This window comes from Anolis sagrei, chromosome X (genome assembly GCF_037176765.1).
Source record: "Anolis sagrei isolate rAnoSag1 chromosome X, rAnoSag1.mat, whole genome shotgun sequence".
Classification (NCBI taxonomy): domain Eukaryota; kingdom Metazoa; phylum Chordata; class Lepidosauria; order Squamata; family Dactyloidae; genus Anolis; species Anolis sagrei.
The window spans coordinates 100,510,158-100,536,176 of record NC_090034.1 but is presented as its reverse complement, the minus strand read 5'-3'; the positions used below and the strand labels follow the sequence as shown (position 1 = coordinate 100,536,176).

Genomic DNA, 26,019 nt, shown 5'->3' with positions numbered 1-26,019 from the left:
AAGTTCATTTTTCTTTTTTGGCCGCAGGATGGTGACCCCACTGGACGCGGCAGTCCAGTCAGGGATAAGTGAGGCAGACTATGTTTAGGGCACCTTTTCTAGCCCCCTCCCCATGTGGGGTGAGCAGAGTGGGTCCTTAAAAGGGCTGCTCAGTCGCGAATACAGCTGCCGAACTACTCAACTGCCTCGGACCTTGAGGTAGAACGACTGAGTCCGTACCCACCGCCCATGTGCCAGTCTGTGACTAGGGGCTTCCAGATTTCACAGTCCTGCCCCCGTCGCCACTCGCTGATCGCCATGGGACTTTGGTTGGTTGGTTTTTATTTTCTTTGGAAGACGCCTGTGCGTGGGTTTTTTTAATGTGTGGAGGTCAGTGCACAGCTGAACAACACACAGTCTTCACAGATGAGGTTCCACTGGTGATGTAGTTTAACACAATGACCATGGCTTCTCAGTCTGTTGCAGCCTTCTTCCGCCTTCGCAGCCGTTGTAACATGTGCCATGTTATCCTCCGCCTGCTCCGCCGTTGAGGTCTTTGGGTCTTCGGACTGTGCTTGGTCTGGGACCTCCCCCGCGGCCACTCCTGGGAGTGCACGACTCCAGTTGTTGTGCCCACAGGTTCATCGGAACACGCAAGCCCCCTCACCACGACAAGGTGACAGTCCATCGAGGGGGTTTGGCCTCTAACATAAACCACTGCTAAGAAACAGGCCACTGTCCATCCATCGAGGAAGCAAGTTTATGTTTGGCCTCTAACATAAACTTGCTTCCTCGATGGATGGACAGTGGCCTGTTTCTTAGCAGTGGTTTACATCATCAGTCAAGATATCCCACTGGATCATCTCTGGATCGGAAATTAGACACAGCGATATAGTGGTTCTGCCCCAACCTACAGTGTTAATTTCAGGATTGGAGAGGTTTCAAACATCCCTTCCTCTTGAAAGTATTGGACTTGAGCGCCTAGCATTCTTCTCCGTGGATTAGGCTGTTGTTGTAGTCCAGCAACATCAGGAGGGCTGCAGGATTCCCAACGACGCCCAATTTCCAACTTGGGTTGTTTTCATTTTCTTTTCCTAGCATAACAAACAGTCTCATCTGGCTGAGGGCTGATGGTGAAGATAACAACACCGATGCCGAAGGTTTCAATGTCTTCTCTCAGGACAGCTCTGGGATACTGTAAGGCTCACCGAGTATTATTTATTCTGATTTCCATCCTGAATAAAAGAGGCAATCCCCCTTGATTTCAATGTTTCCCTTCCTTCCCTGTTCGGCCTCCTTTCCTACAAGATATTATCTAAAAAGCTCTCCTGGACTCAACTCTGAAATGCGAAATGAACCTTCTTTCTCTCAAAGGTGGGTCTGCCAGAAGAATTCTCCCTGTCACGACATTGTTCCCAATGATGCCTCTGCTCCGGAGTACTTCTTTGTGATGAAGGTTTCAAACAGGTATAACTGTTCACTTTCCAGTTTATCTTAGTTTAAAACTCTGTGCCTTTATATCTTAATTTATTATGCTTAGGAGCCCCCAGTCATGAAGTGGGTTAAACCACTAAGCTGCTGAACTTGCTGACCGGAAGGTCAGCGGTTGCAGTTCGAAAACATGCAAATGTGAATAGGTCAGTAGGTACTGCTTTGGTGTGAAGGTAACGGTGCTCCATGCAGTCATGCCAGCCACATGACCATGGAGGTGTCTACAGACAACACTGGCTCTTTGGCTTAGAAATGGAGATGAGCACCAGCCCCCAGAGTTGGACACGACTAGACTTAATGTCAAGGGGGAAACCTTTACCTTTACCTTTATCATCCTCTAAATCATCAGTGAACCCATCAGGCTCAGGAGTCTCAGGTTGATCTTCAGCGGCACTTCCCATTGCCATCCATGGAGGCTGAGAGAATGTGACTTGCCCAGGATCACCCAGTGTGATTCTGTGGCTGAACGGGGATTTGAACCCTCATTTTGGTAATGCGAGGGAGGGAAATGAAAGATGTCAGGCGAGTGGCCTTAATGGCAAAAGACCCTAATCATAAATGTACAGCTGAGCAACTCATTGGCAGCAGATTGACCCAGCTCCAGGAGCCCAAAGTGGTAAAGAGAACAAAAACGCTCAGACCAATGTTGTCTCTTCCATAGGAGGCTTTTCTTTGCGGTAAAATAATATAGTTGTACTATTTACAGTAACAAGGTTTCCACAACACAAACAAACAAATACATCGTAGCTTTATATAGACAGCAGCCCTTATACACTGGAGCTCCCTCACACAAGGCTTCTCTCATATAGACATTTACTTCGCACAGACTGACCATTTCCCTCACTGAGGCAAACTAATATTTAACAGGCTTCGGCCTACTCCCTCTCCACAGGGCGAAGCTAGCTTTGGCCCACTAACTCTAACAGGCTTTGGCTTACTAACTTTTTCAGTGCCTGCCTCACACTTTGTCACAGAGTGACCATTTCCCTCACTGAGACAAACTGACACTAACAGGCTTTGGCCTACTCTCTCTCCTCAGGGCGACGCTCGCTTTGGCACATTAAGTCTAACAGGCTTCGGCCTACTAACCCTTTCAGTGCTTGCCTCACACTTTGTCACAGCTTGACCATTTCTCTCACTGAGGCAAACTGACACTAACAGGCTTTGGCCTACTCTCTCTCCTCAGAGCGATGCTAGCTTTGGCCTACTAACTCTAACAGGCTTCGGCCTACTAACTCTTTCAGTGCTTGCCTCACACTTTGTCACAGAGTGACCATTTCCCTCACTGAGACAAACTGACACTAACAGGCTTTGGCCTACTCTCTCTCCTCAGGGCGACGCTCGCTTTGGCACACTAACTCTAACAGGCTTCGGCCTACTCCCTCTCCTCAGGTCGACGCTCGCTTTGGCCCACTAACTCTAACAGGCTTCGGCCTACTAACTCTTTCAGTGCTTGCCTCACACTTTGTCACAGAATGACCATTTCCCTCACTGAGGCAAACTGACACTAACAGGCTTCAGCCTACTCCCTCTCCTCAGGGCGACGCTCGCTTTGGCCCACTAACAGGCTTCGGCCTACTAACTCTTTCAGTGCTTGACTCACACTTTTGCCATCAAAAATACCCAGTTGATCTTTAATATTCCTGACAAAAGAGGATCTTCTTTCTCAGCAACCAACCTCCTTCTCTCCTTTTTGTTTCCGCAGGGGAGTGGACCAAACCACTTATTGTGATTACGCCTTGGAGTTCATCATCCACGTTCACGGCCTGCGCCTTAGCTATACCAGAGCCCTCTTTCTCTTGGAGGTAACAACTGCTGGGCCTCCATGCCTCTTGGCATTTATTCTCTAGCATTCGATGTGCTTGCCATGGCTCCACCAGTAGCAGTTCATTCTCTCTAGAGTTTCCTAGCTTTGCAAAAGCGAGAAGTTAATGTATATATAGGCCGTGCCTTCTCGTTTGTGATGTTAACTTGCTTTCAAAACAACTCCGACCTTCGGTTGTTGTAGTAGGTTTTTTCGGGCTATATGGCCATGTTCTAGAGGCATTCTCTCCTGACGTTTCGCCTGCATCTATGGCAAGCATCCTCAGAGGTAATGAGGTCTGTTGGAACTAGGAAAATGGGTTTATATATCTGTGGAATGACCAGGGTGGGACAAAGGACTCTTGTCTGTTGGAGCTAGGTGTGAATGTTTCAGCTGACCACCTTGATTAGCATTTGATGTCCTAGTCATCCAAAAACCAGATCAACAATTGGGTCACACTGTTTACAGAAAACACGCACACACAGATAGATATCTACATAAAAACTCCAACCATCACCCAAGTCAAAAAGAAGCACCATTAAAGCCTTGGCAGACCGTGCAAAAAGAACCTGCAAAGCTCACCTCCTCGAAAATGAACTGAACCACTTAAACTGGGCTCTACAGGCCAATGGATACTCCACCTCAGACATCAGAAGAGCTGCAAGACCAAGAACAAGCCACAAGAGTCAAGATGAAGATCCACCCAGAGGAAAAGTGTTCTTGCCATACATCAAGGGAACCACTGACCGCATAGGGAAGCTGATGAGGAAACACAACATACAAGCTATCTACAGACCCACCAAGAAAATCCAACAAATGCTACGTTCAGCAAAGGACAAGAGGGATCCTCTCACCTCTGCAGGAGTCTACCATATACCATGCAGCTGTGGACAAGTCTACATAGGGACCACCAAACGCAGCAGCATTTTCCAAACATGAATCAAGGAACATAGAAGGCACTGCAGACTACTTCAATCAGAGAAGTCAGCCATAGCAGAGCACCTGATGAACCAACCTGGACACAGCATATTATTTGAGAACACAGAAATGCTGGACCACTCTCACAACCACCATGTCAGACTACACAGAGAAGCCATTGAAATCCACAAGCATGTGGACAATTTCAACAGAAAGGAGGAAACCATGAAAATGAACAAAATCTGGCTACCAGTATTAAAAAACTCTAAAATTACAACAGCAAAACAACAGAGAGGAAACAATCAGGCACATCTAATCACCTCTCAACAAAAGATTGCCCCAGGCACTGCCAGGCTATCAAATGCTAATGAAGGTGGTCAGTTGAAACATTCACATCCAGCTCCAACAGACAAGAGTCCTTTGTCCCACCCTGGTCACTCCACAGATATATAAACCCATTTTCCTAGTTCCAACAGTCCTCACTACCTCTGAGGATGCTTGCCATAGATGCAGGCGAAACGTCAGGAGAAAATGCCTCTAGAACATTGCCATATAGCCCGGAAAAACCTGCAACAACCCAGTGATTCCAGCCATGAAAGCCTTCGACAATACATTGAACTCCGACCTTCTCTAAGGGTTTTCTTCAGAGGAGGTTTGCCCTGGACTCCCTCTGAAGCTGAGAGAATGTGAATCACCCAATGACACCCAGTGTGCTTCCATGACCAGATGGGGATCTGGACTCTCATCTCCCAGGCAGACTCTCAAGGAAATCCTAAAAGGTATACCTTGTACAGGCGGTCCTCAAGTTACGAACAAGATCCTGTAAGTTTGTTCTTAAGAGGAATTGGTTTGTAAGCCAGAAGAGGTCCATTTTAAATTGTAATTCTAGTCTCTCTCATACACACACACACACATACATACATACACAAACACTAGGCATGGGCAATACATAGTTCTAAATTGTTCTAAAGTACTTACAAAACTAGGGGGCACTGGTGCTTTGCTTTTATAGTGTTGCTAAAGTTCTGGTGGTGAAAATTTCCCAAAACTTCCAAAAATTTATTATTATTTCATTATTGGCGATTTTTATGATAGAACTAAGGAAGTCCCATTTACAACAAAATTTTGAAAGTTTTGTTAGAACTTTAGCAACACTATAGAAGCAAAACACCAGCGCCCTCTAGGTTTGTAAGTACTTTAAAACCATTTAAATCTTTAAAACCACTTCAAATCACAGAAGAAGAACTAATTAGATGGCAACAAATGATTAATAAGTACTGCAATGGAAGTAAAAGAAACAGACTAAATAAACAGTTATGGTATAGATCGCAAAAGGAGGGTGGACTAGCACTACCTAATATAAAAAAATATTATGAAGCAAGTAGATTAAATTTGGTTATAGAAGGAATGGTTAAAAAAGAGGGAATAGATTGGCTTAGTAATTATTCAGGAAAAGTGGAAGATGAAACTTGGAATATATTTTTTAAACAGCTTACTAGAAAAGAATTGAGGGAAATTAGAAACCCAATGTTGAGTAACAAACTGAAAGTATGGAATAAATATAAGGGGAGGTTAATAAAGGAGGGATCAATTATAACCCTAATAGTGATGGAAAAGAAATTCCCAAAATTTTTTAAAAAAGTAATGGATAAAAAGGTAAGAGAAATAAATTTAGATAGAATAGGGGATTGGATGAAGGTGGAAATGAAGAGGGAAAGGATGTTGGAAGAGTTTAAAGAAATAAAATTATCATGGTTTCATTGTATACAATTAGAACAATGGTTAATGAACTGGAAAAAAAATAGAAATGGAAGCCAACTCAATCAATTCGAACAAATAATACAGAAGGGAAGGGCAGTAGAAGAACATGAAAACTTGAGAGGTATAATTAGCAAAATCTATAAGATACTAATTGAAATGAAGGATGGAAAAACAAAAAAGTGTACCCTTAAGGAGATTTGGGAAGAGGATTTAGGGATAAAAATAAGTGAAACAGAGTGGCAACAGTTATGGGGACAAAGACATTTAAAAAAATTATCGATACGAGTTAAAGAAAATTATTATAAGTTAATATGGAAGTGGTACTTAACACCGGTAAGAATAGCATATATGAATAAAAATAACTCAATAAATTGTTGGAGAGGGTGTCAAGAACCAGGAACATATATACACATGTGGTGGCAATGTAAATATGTAAATAATTTTTGGGAGAAAGTATTTAGAGAAATAGAAATTATAATGAATATGAAAATAGACAAAAGTCCTAGTATAGCCTTACTATCATTATATACCAATAAGCAATTGAAAAAGGAAGATAAAGAAGCGATAACAAATTTATTAACTATAGCAAGACTGCTCATAGCAAGGAATTGGAAAAAAGAAATGAATATACAAATAGAGGAGTGGTATAAGGAAGCATGGAAAATAGCAATAAATGATAAACTGACATGTATATTAAAGGTTAAAAAAGGTATATGGAAACAAAGCGATTTTGATGCTGTATGGGGAAAATTTGTGGTAAATGGATTAAAAAATAAGGAAGGAAAATTACCGTCACAAGAAGAAATGAAATTTTGGACAGATGAAATGTAAGAAATGTGGCTTGAGACGGGTGGAGGGGAGCACTGTGGGGAAGGAAAAAAAAGATTCCCTGGTGGGGTTTGTTTTGCTGTCTGTGCCCCTGTTCAGAAGATATCATTTCACCTTGTTCCTGTGGTCAATGAATTTTGAAATTTGGTTTGTTGTGGAAACGAGGATTAGGGATAAAACTTCAGTGGAGACACCTTTTACCCTTGAAAACAACACTTCTAGGAGTGAATTTCTCTCCCCCCAAGGGGTAGATTTCCCTCACTTTCTGTTGCCTCACCTCTGTCCTTAACGATGAGTCATTTGTAAGTCTGATATCTGTAACTCGGGGACTGCCTGTACAAGTGTAACTCAGCCTTGGAATTGCAAAAGTGAAGTGAAGCATGCTCTGTCTTGGAAGCCTGGTGTAGGGCTTCAGAGCTGCCCTTTGGCCACCTCTGCTTTGAGAGTTGTTATTCCCCAAAAGGTATTGTGAAGACAGAAGGTGGGCAAGTCTGATTAGAACAAGCTCATCCCAGCTCAGTGAATGCAGTAAAGTGAGGGCTAGTTTTATCAAATTCCCCATTCTGAGTATTTCCTCTCTTCTCATTCTCCTCTTTCTTCATTATTTCTATAAGATAAAAGATCAATCAAGCAGTCTCTATTTCCTCTCTCGTAGTTTTTGTGCTGTCTGCCTACATATGGCCATAACTGATCAACAACAAATCAAACATCCTCCCTTTACAAATGGCTTATTTTGCTCCCAGGTATGGATGGGCGCCATCATAGGTGTGCTTATCCTATACATATCAATCCTTACCATGGCTCCCACATGCAAGAGCTACATCCACGGACTCATCAAGAGGATGGAAGAAGCATGGGCCTATCGGACAAGTGAGTTGTCAAAACAATGCATTGAATGATATTGAAAAGGATAAACATGCTTTGTTTTGGGTTGTTGTGAGTTTTCCAAGATGTATAGCCATGTTCCAGAAGCATTCTCTCCTAGCATTTCATCTGCATCTATGGCAGGCATCCCCAGAGGTTGTGAAATTTGTTGGAAACTAGAAAAATGGAGTTTATATATCTGTGGAATAATGTCCAGGGTGGGAGAAACAACTCTTATCTGTCCGAGATAGCTGTGAATGTTTCAATTGGCTACCTTGATAAGGATTTAATGGCCAAGCAGTTTCAAGGTATGACTTCTTACTGCCGGGGGAATCCTTTGTTGGGAGGTGATTTGCTGGCCCTGATTTTTTCTTTTATGGAAATCCCAATTTTGAGTGTTGTTCTTTATTTACTGTTATGATTTTAATTTTTTAAAATACTAGTAGCCAGATTTTGTTCCTTTTCATGGTTTTCTCCTTTCTATTGAAATTGTCCATGTTGTAGTTCAGCATGATGGTAACGTTCCTAATACTAGTAGGAGGGAGAAGAGATCTGCGCAAGAGTCAGAGGGGGAACAACAGCGGAAACGCATTAGGGAAATAATATTCGCCCCAAGTGATTCCGAGACGTTTGAGGGCTTCTCTGATTGTGAAATGGGAGATGGGGAGGCGAGCAGGGGAGTAGAGAGGGCTACTCGCGATCTGGAGTCCGATGAGGAGCTTCAGAGGAAGCGCATCCGGGAAATACTTAGTGCTCCTACGGAGGACGAGGATTTCATGGGGTTTGAAAGGAGTGATGGGTCTGGGAGTGATATGGGAGAGGAGGAGGAGCTGGATTGGACCCGTGTTCAACAGATTAGAGACATTTGTAACCAACCCACCTCCAGTGATGAATTTGAGGGGTTCACAGGGGATTGTCAACCGGGGAGCACTTGGCAAGATCTAAGTCTTAGCAGACGCTGGCAGAGGTGGAGGGATATGCACTCGGGCTCAGCTGCGGGGTTGGATGCAGCTGAGAGCGATGAAGAAAGGGTGGGGAGCTCATCATCCTCTAATGAGGAGATCTAAGATAAAAGTGGGTTATGTTTGAATGATACTGTGCAGAAGGCAAAGTGTCTTTATGGGACATAAATCTTTGTTACTGCCAACTCTCTAGCTTGGGTCCTTGAGCTACAGCTTCCTGTGTTCCTGCTTTCCTGAGATTCCTGCATTCCAGTGTTTACCTTTTACTACAGCTTGACCATAGACCGGTTTGACTTTCGCTTTTGACTTTTGGAACTTTAAACTCTACTAACTTTGTGCTTGAACATCTCATCATTTTTGGGACTTTGTTTTTCATCTTCTTTGACTGTTTTTGTGCTGTGCTAATTTTCAAGCAGATTTCTGAACTTTGAGTTTAACCCGGATTAAACAGCGTTATAATCCGGGTTATATTTTTGTTACTGCTATTACTGCGTTTTTGATGCCAAATTGCTACTTTGACTCTATGCACTGAAGTTAAGTGCTTTAAAAGACTATTTTTGTACAATAAAGCTGTGTTTGAACTCTTTATCTTGTGTTTGGCTCTACTTGAGGCTTCTGGATCTTGACAGTCCACATGGCTTCTCTGTATAGTCTGGCATGGTAGTTGTGAGAGTGGTCCAGCATTTCTTTGTTCCCAAATAATATGCTGTGTCCAGGTTGGTTCATCAGGTGCTCTGCTATGGCTGATTTTTCTGGTTGAATGAGTCTGCAGTACCTTTCATGTTCCTTGATTCATGTTTGGCCAATTCTGCATTTGGTGGTCCCTATGTAGACTTGTCCACTGCTGCATGGAACAGGGTAGACTCCTGCAGAGTCTGTCCTGAGATATGCATGCAGACGTAGATGCCATAACTGGATCTCCTTTTCTATACTATCAGTCCCATTCCATACTATGACAGTGTATGAACCAGCACCTTGAACCTCTCCTCTCCTTTTTTGTTAGCGATTTCCAGAACGTGTTTCAAAATTCCTTCTTTCTCTGTCTCCTTTTACCGCCAGCATCCACCCTCTCCTTCACCTCATCGTTCACCAGCCAATCGTCACTGCAACATATGGCTTCCGAAGCGATCCGAGGCAGTTTGGCCCAACCGTCATCCAAATCAAGTGCACGGGAACACTCAGGGAAGCATTAAGGCCAGCCAGCTAATTTCCTGCACTCCTCTGCCTCTGATGCAGAGGATTTCTTGGATTAATCAAGTGACTGTCAGCATTGTGGCGATTGGGTGACTGTTGGATCCTGACTTTGGGGAAGGCCATGGCGTCCTTGAAAGTAATCCCCAAGAGTTCACCTATGAATTCTTGAGCTGCATAAAACCGTCACTGAGCAGGTTGCAGGAAGCGTGCAGAGGAGTCATAGGAAGTATTCCAGAAGCCACTGATTCTCTGTAAAATTATTATAAGACTATCTAGGACAAGCATGAGCACACTGTGGCCCTCCAGGTGTTTTGGACTTCCACTCCCACAATTCCTAACAGCCAAAACACCTGGAGAGCCGAAGTTTGTCCATGCCTGATCTAGGAGGGTATAAAATCCACTGTTTTTAAACCACGGCCAGAAAAGAAATCTGTATCTTTCCCTTTCTGTTCCATTTACTGGTCCACTCACACTTGTGTGAGTCATCAATAGTAAAATACTACATGCATTTCAGTTTCTTGCCTTGGTATTTTCTTGTGACACGGAATGATTCCAGACAGGATTGAATGAGTAAGATTTTTTTTTTTAAAAAAAAACAATGTTATATCTACCTCATGAAGTGTCTGGTTGTGCATTTCCTATTCCTGAGCTGGTTTGAGGTTTAAAACTGCCTCGGTGTATACTGTTTATGGCCGAATGGGAAAAAAACAACTTTACATCTTCTTCCCAGCTCATTTCCAAAGGTTTCTTGTTAAGAATTCAGATTTCTTTTCAACTGTGGTATTTTTAACTACGTGTTCCTCTAACTTTTGTTTCTAGGTTTTATTTATGTATTTATTTACTTTGCCTGTCATTTGAGAAACTGTCAAATTCAATAAAAATTTCAGTGATTGCAGAATATGTTTTGGGAAAGAGCATCTCTAGGAACTATAGAACTTAGAGCTGGGATATCCTAACACGATACATTGTGGGAGTTCATAGAATCATAGGAGCCCCCGGTGGCGCAGTGGGTTAAAGCCCTGTGTTGGCAGGACTGAAGACCGACAGGTCGCAGGTTCGAATCCGGGGAGAGGTGGATGAGCTCCCTCTATAAGCTCCAGCTCCTCATGCGGGGACATGAGAGAAGCCTCCCACAAGGATGGCAAAACATCAAAATCATCCGGGCGCCCCCTGGGCAATGTCCTTGCAGATGGCCAATTCTCTCACAACAGGACACTCCTGACATGACAAAAACAAAGAAAAAAAAGAATCATAGAGTAGAAAGAGGCCTTGTAGGCCACCCAGTCCAATCCCATTCTGCTGAGAAGCAGGAACATCACATTCAAAGCACCCCTGACCGTTTGCCATCCTGCCTCTGTTTCAAAGCCTCCAAATGAGACTCCACCACACTGCGGGGCAGAGAGTTCCACTGCTGAACACCTCTCATAGTTAGGAAGTTCTTCCTAGTGTTCAGGTGGATTCTCCTTTCCTGTAGTTTGAAGCCATTGTTCTGCATCCTAGTCTCCAGATCAGCAGAACACAAGCCTGCTCCCTCCTCCCTATGAGTTCCTCTCATGTCTTGATACATGGCCCTCATTATGTCTCCTCTTGTTGGCCCAATTTAGGAGGCAACCCCTGGCAGTGAGACCAGGAAGAAGCCTGTTGGCAGAAACCCAGACAAGTGATAAGTCTGAGCTGTCCCTTTTCTGTGAGTCCCTGCTGTGGCAAGCATCCAGATCAGCCCCAATTAAAATCATCCAGCAGCAAGGTGAGAAGGTGATTTCGGCAAGGAAGATTGTATTATCTGCAGATAAGATCCTAGCTTGTGATACATTCACAAAGAAGCTAGAATAACAAATATAGAAATACAGCCTCTTTTATACACAAATTTCCCACTGTAGCAACATCAGCTGTAGCGAAGCCCATTGGATGAGTCTCCCAATTCTGACCAGTCACAGAAAGGGGGCTTTGCTGAGCAGTTGGCTTGTGAAGAGACAAAGAGCATTTATTTTTTTTATTTATCATGTCAGGAGCATACCAGACAGTTGTATTTAATTTTTTTAACAAACAAACAAACAAACATACAAACAAAACACAAAGTTTGCAAGCTTGGTAGTTGATTAAATGTCCTTTGACCAGTAGCTGGCCACTTGGAGTGCCTCTGGTGTTGCTGCAAGGAGGTCCTCCATTGTGCATGTAGCAGGGCTCATTGAGCATTGAGTGGTGGTGAATGGGTTTCCCTCGGGCTCCCTTGTATGTAGATCAAGGCATAAGGAAGGGAAAATACACAGAAATAATACAATTCCATACTCGGAAAGGAGCACATGCAGAGTGGGCTTTCAGGGGGACTTTGGAACAAAAAGGCAGGATGGTTACACATTGCAAAGATGGGAACAGATAAGGAAAACAACTTTAGAACATAGGAGTATTCAGCGGGTAATGAGTTCTTTTTAACTGCAGCCCTGGGAGATATAGTTTCTCAGGCTTGGAAAACAGTCTTCAGAATCCCTGGGTTGAGTTAGGTCCCAAAAGAGGCCAGAGAGTGTGCTCTGAGACAGGGAGGGTGGCAGGAGAGAAGTATAATGAGCAGAGAGAGCTTAAACTATCCAAGGCTTTCTAATGGGGGAACCAGCTATCTGGAAAGAGAAGAAAAGGGGGAAAGCCTGAATTACAGCAAGGAAAGGTACATGATGGCTGAGAAAGATACATTACAGCAAGGAAAGGCAAGAGAAGCACAGAGTTCGGGGTAACCAATTTATTAAGGGATCATAGGCAGTCTATAGCTAGTTTCCTGATTGTCTGAACATGCACAGAGCCAAACAGGTACACTTTAAGTGTCTGCAGCCTTTGGAACTCTCTGCTGCAGGCATGAAGGGACCAAATAATAATTTTGCCCAGAGAGGTTTCATGCAACACTCTTGGCCTTCTCTTCTTCAGGCTAAACATGTCCAGCTCTTTCAGCCTCTCCTCATAGGGCTTGTTCTCCAGATCCTTGATCATTTTAGTCATCGTCCTCTGGACACATTCCAGCTTTTCAACATCTCCCTTCAATTGCAGTGCCCAGAACTGGACACAGTGTGATTCCAGATGTGGTCTGACCAAGACAGAATAGAGGAGCATGACTTCCCTGGACCTAGACACAAAACTATTTATGCAGGCCAAAATCCCATTGGCTATTTTAGCCCCAAATAATACTCTTCCATGCCGCATTATCACGAGTGTCTGCGCCCTACACCACTGGAGAAATTACACTGTTTAGCCGGTATTGCACACCTGACATCCGCCAGGAAGTAGCAGCCAATAGTGAAAGGACCAAGGCAGAGACATCTCCAGCTCATCCCTTGTTTGGGTATCAGCCAGCACGTCAACGACTTAAATCAAGAAATTGTTTCTTAGATCTACAGAGACACTTGCTGGAATGCCTCAGCAAGCGAGAGTCCAAAAGTGGCAGGCTCAAACCCAGAACCTCAATCCATGGCTGATACCAAATGAGAGACTCCCTCCTGGGCACACAGAAGACTGGGCGACTTGGAAGGTGCTGAACAGACTGCGCTCTGGCACCACGAGATGCAGAGCCAACCTTCAGAAATGGGGCCACAAAGTGGAGTCCGTGACATGCGAGTGCGGAGACGAGCAAACCACTGACCACCTGCTGCAATGCAACCTGAGACCTGCCACATGCACGATGGAGGACCTTCTTGCGGCAACAACAGAGGCACTCCAAGTGGCCAGATACTGGTCAAAGGACATTTAACCAAATATCAAATTTGCAAAATCTGTTTTTTTTTCTTTTTCTTTTTAATTCTGTGTGTTTGTTTTGCTCTGTTAGAATTATAATACAATGGTTGCTGATGACACGATAAATAAATAACCTATGGATGTGAGAGCTGGACCTTAGGGAAGGCTGAGCGAAGGAAGAGAGATGCTTTTGAACTGTGGTGTTGGAGGAAAGTGCTGAGAGTGCCTTGGACTGCGAGAAGATCCAACCAGTCCATCCTCCAGGAAATAAAGCCCGGCTGCTCACTGCAGATGTGGTCTGACCAAGAGGGAAGGATACTAGAGACAAAGTTGAAGTACTTTGGCCACATCATGAGAAGACAGGAAAGCCTAGAGAAGACAATTATGCTGGGGAAAGTGGAAGGCAAAAGGAAGAGGGGCCGACCAAGGGCAAGATGGATGGATGGCATCCTTGAAGTGACTGGACTGACCTTGAAGGAGCTGGGGGTGGTAACGGCCGACAGGGAGCTCTGGCGTGGGCTGGTCCATGAGGTCACGAAGAGTCGGAGACGACTGAACGAATGGACAAGCTCACTGCAGGGAAGAATATTAGAGGCAAAGTTGAAGTACTTTGGCCACATCATGAGGAGACAGCAAAGCCTAGAGAAGACAATTATGCTGGGGAAAGTGGAAGGCAAAAGGAAGAGGGGCCGACCAAGGGCAAGATGGATGGAGGGCATCCTTGAAGTGACTGGCTTGACTCTGAAGGAGCTGGGGGTGGTGACGGCCGACAGGGAGTTCTGGCGTGGGCTGGTCCATGAAGTCACGAAGAGTCGGAGACGACTGAACAAATGAACAACAACAAAGTGTCCCAGTTTCTCTCTTCTCTCTGCCACACCTGGAATATTGTGTCCAATTCTGGGCACCACAATTGAAGAGAGATATTGACAAACTGGAATGCGTCCAGAGGAGGGTGACTGAAATGATCAAGGGTCTGGAGAACAAGCCCTATGAGGAGCAGCTTAAAGAACTGGGCATGTTTAGCCTGAAGAAGAGAAGGCTGAGAGGAGACATGATAGCCATGTATAAATATGTGAGAGGAAGCCACAGGGAGGAGGGAGCAAGCTTGTTTTCTGCTTCCATGGAGACTAGGACGCGGAACAATGGCTTCAAACTACAAGAGAGGAGATTCCATCTGAACACGAGGAAGAACTTCCTGACTGTGAGAGCCGTTCAGCAGTGGAACTCTCTGCCCCGGAGTGTGGTGGAGGCTCCTTCTTTGGAAGCTTTTGAACAGAGGCTGGATGGCCATCTGTCAGGGGTGATTTGAATGCAATATTCCTGCTTCTTGGCAGAATGGGGTTGGACTGGATGGCCCATGAGGTTTCTTCCAACTCTTTTAGTCCTCAGCTGGCTTGAATGGCTGCCCACTGCCATCTGCCGTTCACGACACCAAGCGCGACAGCCGTGCTTTACGGCTGCCGCGGCGCCTTCTCCAGCGGTCTCCATGGGAACCGCTTCCCCGCTAGAGGTCCCTCGCGCGCCTCGGGTGACGCGTCGCAACGGATTGGTCCGCGCCTTCCTTGCGCATGCGCAGAAGCGGGGCGAAGCGCTGTGAGGCGAGAAGCGGGCGCCTGGATTCCTCCTTTGCGGGATGGGGGTTGGAGGCTGTGAGGGCCGAGTTTGAATGTAGGTTGTGGCTGCCCAGGTTCAGGAAATACGGGAGAGGAGGTTGAAGAGGGAGAAGGGGCGCCTCCGGGGGCGAGTTCGCTTGAAGTCGCCATAGCAACGCGGTGGGTGGGCGGGGCTCCGTGACATCACGGCTCAGGGGGCGGAGCCACTTCTCAGAAACGCCTGAAACCGGAAATGGCTTGGATTTTGCCATATTGCATAGATCTGTACCTTGGAGAGGACACCCAGGACTAAACATTAGAAAACAAAGGCAGACAATCTTCTATATATAAGATGTATATATATATCTCTTCTATATATATATATATCTTCTATATATATATATCTTCTATATATATATATATATATATCTTCTATATATATATATATATATATATATATAAATGCTCTGTGCATAATGAGTACCTTAAAAACAAAATAACCAATGAACGAAATCACACCAAATTTGGCAGCAAAATGTCTCACAACACAAGGAGTGACCATCACTCAAAAAATTATGATTTTGTCATTTGGGAGTTGTAGTTGCTGGGATTTATAGTTCACCCACAATCAAAGAGCATTCTGGACTCCATCAATGATGGAACTGAACCAAACTTGGCACACACAAGTCTCATGACCAATAGAAAATACTGGAAGGGTTTTGGTGGGCATTGACCTTAACTTTTGGAGTTGTAGTTCACCTACATCCAGAGAGCACTGTGGACTCAAACAATGATGGATCTAGACCAAACTTAGCACGAATATTTCATATACCCAAATATGAACACAGATGGAAGTTTGGGGAAAATAGACCTTGACATTTGGGAGTTGTAGATACTGGGATTCATAGTTCCCCTACAATCAAAGTGCATGCTGAACCCCCACCAAAGACAGAATTGGGGCAAACTTCCCGCACAGAACCCCCATGACCAAGAGAAAATACTTAAGGCCATCCAATCCAACTCCCTTTATCTCTCTGCCCCGGAGTGTGGTGGAGGCTCCTTCTTTGGAAGCTTTTAAACAGGCTGGATGGCCATCTGTCAGGGGTGATTTGAAAGCAACATTCCTGCTTCTTGGCAGAATGGGGTTGGACTGGATGGCCCATGAGGTCTCTTCCAACGCTTTGATTCTATGATTCTATGATCAGGGCAAGAAAACATAATCAAAGTCCTCCTGACAAAGAGCCATCCAGCCATACAGACAGATAGATAGATAGATAGATAGATATGATTCACACACAGAGAGATATAGTATCACAGATTTGAAAGGGACCCGTAAAGAAGGACAAAGATATCTTCTATGTTCCAGGGTGGGCAAACCAGACACTCTCCACATCAACACTGACAAAGAAACAGCAAGAAATACAGTTTATCCACAAGCAGAAAGACATTACATATATTAGAAACCAACACTTTCTCATTACTTTATTTTCCAGATCAACAGACTGGGCCACAGCAACGCATGGCAGGGGACAGCTAGTCTTCTATATAAATAAAAATGTAATGTTAACATAACTCAAAAACCAGTGGACTAATTGACACAAAAATTTGGACACAATACACCTATCAGGCCAACGAGTGATCATCACTCATAAAAACACTGACAAACACAGCAGATGAGACTTAAAAAGCCAAAAAATAAAAAATACATTACAACACATGCAAAAACGCATATATACGCAAACACACTAATATATACACAGAAACACAAATATATACACATACAAGACATATGTACACAGGCTGGCCACAGCAATGCGTGACGGGACGGCTAGTACAGTATAAAAACTTCCAATTAGAACAGGAGATACAGTTGTTGTTTACTTATATCCTTCTCTTTCTCTTTTAAAAGAGTCTCAAAGTGGCAAACAATACTAAAGAAAAAAATACCATATCCCAACTTACAACCTAAAGCATATGAACATTAAAATAGAATTAAGATGCAGGTGAAACGTCAGGAGAGAATGCCTCTAGAACATGGCCATATAGCCCGAAAAAAACTACAACAACCCAAAATAGAATTATTGATTGATTGATTTAAAACATTTATATTCCGCCCTTCTCACCCCGAAGGGGACTCGGGGTGGAGCACAGCATATATACGGCAAACATTCAATGCTGGGACACAAATTCTTATATACCTATAGAAACATTAAAAACATTTATCAAAATACTAAAACACACCATTTAAAACCATCCTAGTCATCCACGTGAAATCTAATTGGCCTGGTCATCTTTTCTATTGCTGCTTTTTTGCCCTGTCCCGAAAGTATGGTCCCACAGCCAACTTTTTACCATCCTTCTAAAGGACAGGAGGGAGGGGGCCGACCTGATCTCACCAGGAAGGGAGTTCCATAGCTGGGGAGCAATCACCGAGAAGGCCCTGTCTCTCATCCCCACCAATCGTGCCTATGACAATGGTGGGACGGAAAGCAGGGCCTCCCCAGAGGATCTTAATCTCTGCGATGGTTCATAGGGAGAGATGTGTTCGGGCAGATAATTTGGGCCGGGGCCGTTTAGGACTTTATAGGCCAAAGCCAGCACTTTGAATTGTGCCCGATAGCAAACAGGCAGCCAGTGGAGCTGGCGTAACATGGGAGTTGTGTGCTCCCTGTATGCCGCCCTAGTTATTAACCTGGCTGCCTCTCGGACTATTTGAAGCTTCCGAGCAGTCTTCAAAGGCAAGGACTTTAAAAAATAAAGTTAAAACCATTAATAGCCACTTAATCTTCACATCACCAAAAGTTATGTCTCAGAGTGCATACGGCTTCAGCTGAGTTCACATCCATGTTTCAGTCTATGTTGCTGGACTTGCTTCATGACGGAAAGGAAGTAAGCCCAGAATGGTCAGCAATTACAACAGTACACAGATAAAAACAGTTTACAAAGAGATTAACATGCTCTTCAGTTTTAAGTGCAATTTCAAGTGTATAGTACATTTGTACTGCTTTAATTCCTTCCCAACATCATCAAACCTCAGTATGGTATCAAACTGGGGTAACTTTACAAACCTCCTTTTTTTTGTTTCTTTGACATATTAAAGTGTGATCAAGCATTGGACAGAAGGCCATAATACTGGGCAATGCCTTGTGAATGTGTTTGTACAAGTATACACATATAGACAAATGCGTTTACACCTATAGACATACAAATATACACATACACATGAAGCTCAAAGGGTTGCTTAAATAAGAATCTTAGCTCCATGTTAATTTATTCATTCATCTCTTAGGTTTCCTTCTGAAAAGTATCTGTCATGTGGAGAATTCTTGTGGCCAAAGTGCTCCTCTTCCTCCTGCATCCAATATTTGTTGTCTTGGGCTCAGAATGCCAGTGGGTGGCTGTAGTCAACAGGTTTAATAACCTTGGGGGCAACCGGAATATCTTTTCTTATCAGCATGAAATTAAGAAAGTAGACGACATCTTCAAGAAATTGGTGGATTCTGCCATCGATGCTGATGATAAAGATGCAGTGAGTACAACCAGGGTCTCCCAGGTATTTTGGGCCCCGTTTCCCAAAACTCCTGACCATCAGCGAAACTGGCTGAGGTTTCTGGAAGTTGAGGTTTCAGATATATGAAAGGCCAACATTTGAGAAACACTATATTCAAAAGAAGGCAATTACAAACCACCCATGAGTTTCCCTTGCCTGAGAAGACTCGGAAATTCACAGAGTTGCCATAGATCTACAGATGACATAGACACGTTCTTTACGTCTTGAACAGTGGTTCCCAGCCTGTTGTCCATGGACCACCAGTGTGGTCTGTGGCCTCACTGTTACTACACAGCTGTAACGAGAGCAACTGGTCTCGTGAAACTCTTATAGTGCTGAGGCTTAATAAATACGGTTTCTGTGGGTGAGCTGATAGCAACTACTGGATGGCATATGTTCTGTATCAGAAACTAGAGCTGATGTGGTCTCTCAAATGCAATAACCAAACCAAATCTAAAGTTGACCAAAACCTGGTTTGTAACCTTTTGGTATTAATGTTGGAGAGTGGTCCCTGGTCAAAGTGGTCCCTGGTCAAAGTGGTCCCTGGTCAAAGTGATCAAAGTGGTCCCTTATCAAAGTGGTCTGATCAAAGTGGTCCCTGGTCAAACTGGTCAAAGTGGTCCCTTATCAAAGTGGTCCCTGGTCAAAGTGGTCCCTGATCAAAGTGGCCCCTGGCCAAAGTGGCCCCTGGCCAAAGTGGTCCTTGGTCAAAAAAAGGTTGGGAACCACTGCTCTAGAAATATTAGGGTAAGCAAACATTCATCAGAAATGAGAGAACAGGCTCACTGTAAAGAGCTGACCAACTTCTTGCACCCAGTTGTAGCTCCATCTCTGAGGAAACCATTCCTAAAGAGATTGAATTTCTATTACCATTTCAGTCTGTTCCTTAAAAGAAACAGCTCACACCAAGCGTTTTGTGATCATCAAACAGGCAGGAAAAGAAACCAAGCAAAGGGAAGAGGGTGATTCTAGGTAGTGTGGGACCTGCCAATTGATGAGGGAATAACTCAGGTCAAGATACTCTGCAACTCCATTCGAAAAATAACCTTCATGACAAGAACTACTATTGCATTGATTCAGGGCTGTGGCTAGCTAAACTGTTACATCAGTTAACCAGAGCCTTAAGGGATTACTCTACAGAGATTAAGATAGCAATTTATCCATGCCTTACAATGCCTTGTGGTGATCTTACTTATTGTTGTGTTCTCGGAATGGAAAGTGCTACCGAAATAATCCTCTTCTTCTTCTTTTAAATAGAAATACCTGAGCTTTCCATATTACTTGAAAATTAATCTGAGCTGCAGTACAGTGGTAAGGGCAAGACTACAAACATGTCGAAAGGTCTAAGAGATCTTGGTGGGAAATGAGTTCAAATTTTGAGGGTGCTTTCTGAAGCTTATCTACTCTTTTGGTGACATGTTGGTCTTTGAACTCATGTTACTGTTAAGTCATTGGTTGGCAGTAGTTGAGTTGATTCGTTGAGTTCCTTTCCTGTTCTCAAATAAAAATGACCAACATTTTGATTTTCCAAGTTTCCAAAACATTGTATGAAATGTATGGCAAATATTATTGTTGAATCCTTCAGAAGGCAATTTGGGGCAAAAAAAAAATGGAAACATTTTGCAAACTGGATTTGTGTCGTTATTTTCGTACCGGAGAGCACATGGTGGAAATGCCGTCCACATGCCCCAGAGGGCATTTTGGTGCAAAACAAATGCATTTTGGCTATAAAAAGAGCCCTAGGAAACTATGTATGGCTCATGAGTTATGTTTTGTCCACCTCTTTTCTAGTGTGAAGGCTTATACTTCTCTTCCCTTCTAGGACTCTGAAATGGCACTTCGAACAGCTCACTACACTGGACTGAGACCAGTTGTGACTGTCACTTTTGAAGAACCTGTCCACTCTGTGCGTAAGAAACAAGAACAGTTGCAGATTGAAATGACGGGAGCTCCGTTCAGGATGGAAGGTATGTTGGTACACATAATCCTGAGATCCAGTGGGACCAAGTATGCTAATCATGATTAAATCTGGTTTTGGAAATAATAATTTTCTCCCCGACACTTTACTTGGATATTTCAGTGGCTTCAGGAATTGTCAAAAATTGTGAGATGGGTGATGGTGATGGAAAGTGGCATGTTCAAGGGCCTCTTACCGCTTTTCTGCTGCCCTGGAGACTAGGACGCAGAACAATGGCTTCAAACTACAAGAAAGGAGATTCCATATGAACATTAGGAAGAATTTCTGACTGTGAGAGCTGTTCAGCAGTGGAACTCTCTGCCCCGGAGGGTGGTAGAGGCTCCTTCTTTGGAAGATTTTAAACAAAGGCTGGATGGCCATCTGTTGGGGGTGCTTTGAATGCAATATTCCTGCTTCTTGGCAAGGGTTTGGACTGGATGGCCGATGAGGTCTCTTCCAACTCTATGATTCTATGATTCCCCTTGGGTCTGGGCACAAAGGAGTGATCAGTAAGCTCCTTTTAAGAGATAAAAAATATTATTCTAGTTTAGGGGTGGGGATTCTGCTTCAGTTTTAGTTGGGACCACTTTATCTTTTTGTTCATAGTGTAGTGGTTGGTGTGTTGGACAAGGATATATTTATTTGGATCCACACTCCAAATACCATATACGTGTGTTAGTTCTTCTGGTGTATTTGTGGCCTTCAAAGGAAAAGAATCCACGTTGATATGTTTGGAGGGAGCAAGTAAGGTTTATGATCTTTTGCCTCCTGTATGATTTGACTTGGTCTCTGTGCTTCTTCCATTCCCACAAGGTTGTGACAGTGAAGAGGTTTGCAGGATGTGTTGGTTCACACCGATGCCCTTCATGAATGGCAGTGTAGTCATGGATGTGACTGTGGCCAGCAATCACCTTGGCATGACAGTGGACGATAAGAGGTGAGAGAAATGCTTGCGCTTGGGATGCAGCATTCACTAACTCACACACTGAATGAGAACAACTTCAAGTGCGCTAACCTTTTGGAAAGGCCCAGTGCAAAAAAAGAAGGGCTTACTCTCAGGCCTATAAGGCCCATTTCACCAGTCCTTGGCACTTTGATGTCACCAAATGATAGTGATTAAATTGGCCAGTTTGCCCCTCTCCTCTGCATTCATATTTCATGACGTCTCTTAAAATGCAAACTGTTATTTCAAAATGAATGGGAATGGGTGTTGGAACTCAGCCAGGCCATGCACAAGTTTATAGTCCTCATCAAGGAAAAAGATTTTTTTTCATGCCAGGAACAACTTGAGAAACTGCAAGTTGCTTCTGGTGTGAGTGAATTGGCAGTCTGCAAGGACATTGCCCACGGGATGCCCGGATGTTTTACCATCTTTGTGGGAGGCTTCTCTCATGTCCCCGCATGGGGAGCTGGAGCTGACAGAGAGAACTCATCCACACTCTCCCCGGATTCGAACCTTTGACCTGTCAGTTCTCAGTCCTACCAGCACAAGGGTTTAACCCATTGCACCACCGGGGGATCCTATAGAAAGAGGTAGACAGTTGAGTTAGATGATAAGAAAGCCATTCTCTCACTGCCCTCTTTGTCTGCCTGTCTCTGTATTATCCCTTCCCTCCTCCTTGTTAGACTAATGCTTCTCAGGGACAAAGCGTTTTCAGTTTCATCCATCTGGGAAGCCCCCCATATGGCTGAAACTGTTGTTTTCTTCTCCTGTGAGCATGAAGAGAGACATGATGTCTCTAGAGAGCTAGTTTGATAGCTAGGCCCTAACTTTCCTATATAGAAATGTAGTTCTTTGAACAAAGCCTTTTGTAACTTTTTAAGCTTGGCTCTGTCTCCTCTGTTATTGAAGCTTGTTCACTCTACTGCTATGCTCAAGAAGCTTCTCATCTGCTAAACTGTTGCTGCTGTTGTTGCTGATTTACATTTTAAATGTTTCTTCCTTTTTGAAATTCCCCAACACTTGGCACCTCTGGCTAGCTCAGCTAAAGGTGAGGTGTACTGGGAGTTGCAATCCCATTATATAGAGATGGCTGCTTGATGCCTCTGATGTTTCAGAAAATATTTTAAAATACGTTGATTCCCATAATGTTACATTTTTCCATAATCTATTTTCTTAATACTAGGTTCTCTATCAATATCAATGGATTCACGAGAAGAAACAGAGCTTCCTTCAGGATTGGACCAAAGGTAAATTCCTGGGGTTGGTAAGGAATCTTTTGTGCTTAGAAAGATTCTTAATAAAAGGGAAGATGGCCAGGACGCATCATCTTCTTCGTTTACTTCACACCTTCTTAGACTTAGATGAAGGGTTAGAAGGCATAATCATCAAGTTTGCGGATGACACCAAATTGGGAGGGATAGCCAATACTCCAGAGGACAGGAGCAGGATTCAAAACAATCTTGACAGATTAGAGAGATGATTGGCCAAAACTAACAAAATGAAGTTCAACAAATGCCAGATACTCCACTTAGGCAGAAAAAAACGAAAGATACAGAATGAGGGACAATGCCTGGCTCGAGAGCAGTACGTGTGAAAAAGATCTTGGAGTCCTCGTGGACAACAATTTAAACATGAGCCAACAATGTGATGTGGTGGCAAAAAAAGCCAGTGGGATTTTGGCCTGCATCAATAGGAGCATAGTGTCTAGATCGAGGGAAGTCATTCTACCCTTCTATTCCGCTTTGGTTAGACCACACCTGGAATATTGTGTCCAATTCTGGGCATCCAGTCCAATTCCCTTCACCAGGGCAAGAAAACATAATCAAAGCCCTCTTGACAAAGGGCCATCCAGCCATTCACACACACACACACATATGTATATGACAGATGCAAAAATATATATTACAACGCATGCGCAAAACAGGAAGTAGAGAAAGAGGGAAAGAAGGAGTGAAGGAGAGAAGGAAGGAAAGAAAGAAAGAAAGGTAGAAAAGGAAGGAGAGAAGGAAGTAAAAAAGTGAAGGAAGGAAAGAGAGAGGGAAGGAAGGAGAGAAGGAATGAAAGAGAGAAAGAGGGAGGGAAGGGAGGAAGGAAAGAAAGAAAGAGACAAGGAAGGATAGAACCAAAGAGCAAAGGAAGGGAGGAAAGAAACAGGTAGAGAAGGAAGAAAGAAGAAGGGAAAGAGGAAGGAAAAGAAAAAGAGGGAGGGAAAGAGAGAGGGAAGGAAGGAGAGAAAGAGGTAGGGAAGGTTGGCCACAGCAACGCGTGGTGGGTACAGCTAGTCTATTATAACAGTGAGATGCTGCTTCAAATACCACGACTCTATCAAATACCACGACTCTATCCTCCAAAACCGAGGTTCCTCTGTTAAATTCCAAGAGGACATAGCCATGCCTAACTAAGAATCCCACTAGTTCCATGTCATTGACTAATTCATCTCTATTGGTTAACATCTTTATTAATGACTTAGTTGAAGGGTTAGAAGGCATGATCATCAAGTTTGCAGATGGAACCAAATTGGGAGAGAGAATCACGACTCCAGAAAACAGGAGCAGAATCCAAAGTGATCTGCACAGATTAGAGAGATAATGGGCCAAAGCTAACACAATGAAGTTCAACAGGGATAAATGAAAGATGTTCCTCTTAGGCTGAAAAAATCAAACCCAAAGATACAGAATGGGGTACGATGCCTGGCTCGACAGCAGGATGTGTTAAAAAGATTTTGGAGTCCTCATGGACAACAAGTAAAACATGAGACAACAATGTCATCCGGTGGCAAAAAAAAAAAAAAAAGCCAATGGGATTTTGGCTCCACAAATAGGAGTCTAGTGTCTAGATCAGGGGGCCTCAAACTAAGGCCCGAGGGCTGAATACGGCCCTCCAAGGTAATTTACCCAGCTCTCACTCAGGGTCAACCTGAGTTTGAAATGACTTGAAAGCACACAACAACAACAACAACAACAACAACAACAACAATCCTATCTCATCAGCCAAAAGCAGGCCCACACTTCCCATTGAAATACTAATAAGTTTATATTTGTTAAAATTGTTCTTCATTTTAATTATTGTATTGTTTTTAAGTGCTTTTGGATTATAAATAAGATGTGCAGTGTGCATAGGAATTCATTCATGCTTTTTTCAAATTATAATCTGGCCCTCCAACAGTTTGAGAGTCTGTGACCTGGCCCTCTGTTTAAAAAGTTTGAGGACCCCTGGTCTAGATCCAGGGAAGTCATGCTACCCCTCTAGTCTGCCTTGGTCAGGCCACTTTACCTGGAATCACACTGGGCAACCAGAATTGAAGGGAGATGTTGACAAGCTGGAATGTGTCCAGAGGAGGGTGACTAAAAGGATCAAGGGTCTGGAGAACAAGCCCTATGAGGAGCGGCTTAAAGATCTGGGCATGTTGAGCCTGCAGAAGAGAATGCTGAGAGGAGATATGTTGAGGGTCACGTATAAATATGTGAGAAGAAGTCATAGGAAGGAGGGAGCAAGCTTGTTTTCCGCTGCCCTGGAGAATGGGACGCAGAACAATGGCTTCAAACTACTGGAAAGGAGATTCAACCTGAACATTAGGAAGAACTTCCTGACTGTGAGAGCTGTTCATCAGTGGAACTCTTTGCCCCAGAGTGTGGTGGAGGCTCCTTCTTTCTAGTCTTTTAAACAGAGGCTGGGTGGCCATCTGTCAGAGGTGCTTTAAATGCAATTTTCCTTCTTTTTGGCAGAATGGGGTTGGACTGGGTGGCCCACGAGGTCTCTTCCAACTCTTAGAAATAAAATAAAATATCAGATCCCAAATGCCTGATCCTCTTGTTGCTTTAACATAATTTTCAGTTTGCCATGGTTTCTTCCTTCCTTTGTGCGTGGAGATTTGTTATGCAGCAACATTACAATTTACTAGGGCTGGGCAACCACGGAAAAATTTGTTTCTAAACTCGATTCGTTTTTAGGGGGGGGTTGCGTTTTGATTTTTAAAAGAATTCCAAAATTTTTCTTTAAAAAAGTTTGAAATTTACGAAATTTCGGAAATTACGAAACAATTACGAAACAATTACGAATCGATTCGTTAATGGCAGACGTGACCACGCAATACGCTAAAAAAACCTCCAAATGGGACAGGGGGAACTTCTGAAGCTTCCCTCTCCCTCTGTTGTTGACTGTTGGTGTGATAATTATATTTTTTTTTCACTGATAAAACAAACAACAACTATAAAACTTGCACCAGACATGCGGAAATAATAACGAAACGATTTCGAAACGATTTCGAAACAATTTCAAAACAATTACGAAACGAATTGAAAAATTCGTTTCGATTTTTAGTTGCTCCTGAATGGTTCAATATCGCTTCGTTATCAAAAAACGAATTAATAACGAATTACGAAATTAATGAACGAAACTGCCCAGCCCTACAATTTACCATTCCAATCTGCAGCCAAAAGTGGCACAGGCCATGCAAAAT

General features: G+C 43.6%; 2 protein-coding genes across 2 annotated transcripts in view; both read left to right on the top strand.

Annotated features, from left to right (window-relative positions):
• LOC137094951 (cation channel sperm-associated auxiliary subunit gamma-like) overlaps positions 1-10,389 on the top strand; it is an 87,080-nt gene extending 76,691 nt beyond the window's left edge. Inside the window, exons 26-30 of the mRNA XM_067460963.1 lie at positions 1,078-1,176; positions 1,354-1,446; positions 3,176-3,275; positions 7,525-7,651; positions 9,667-10,389. Of these exons, the coding sequence (XP_067317064.1) occupies positions 1,078-1,176; positions 1,354-1,446; positions 3,176-3,275; positions 7,525-7,651; positions 9,667-9,800 (553 nt within the window). The 3' untranslated portion in view covers positions 9,801-10,389. The remainder of the gene's footprint in view (positions 1-1,077; positions 1,177-1,353; positions 1,447-3,175; positions 3,276-7,524; positions 7,652-9,666) is intronic.
• An 8,034-nt stretch (positions 10,390-18,423) lies between these two features.
• The window catches only part of LOC137097939 (cation channel sperm-associated auxiliary subunit gamma-like), a 64,045-nt gene continuing 56,449 nt past the window's right edge, over positions 18,424-26,019 (top strand). Inside the window, exons 1-5 of the mRNA XM_067473408.1 lie at positions 18,424-18,639; positions 19,918-19,971; positions 20,483-20,627; positions 21,431-21,554; positions 22,744-22,807. Of these exons, the coding sequence (XP_067329509.1) occupies positions 18,424-18,639; positions 19,918-19,971; positions 20,483-20,627; positions 21,431-21,554; positions 22,744-22,807 (603 nt within the window). The remainder of the gene's footprint in view (positions 18,640-19,917; positions 19,972-20,482; positions 20,628-21,430; positions 21,555-22,743; positions 22,808-26,019) is intronic.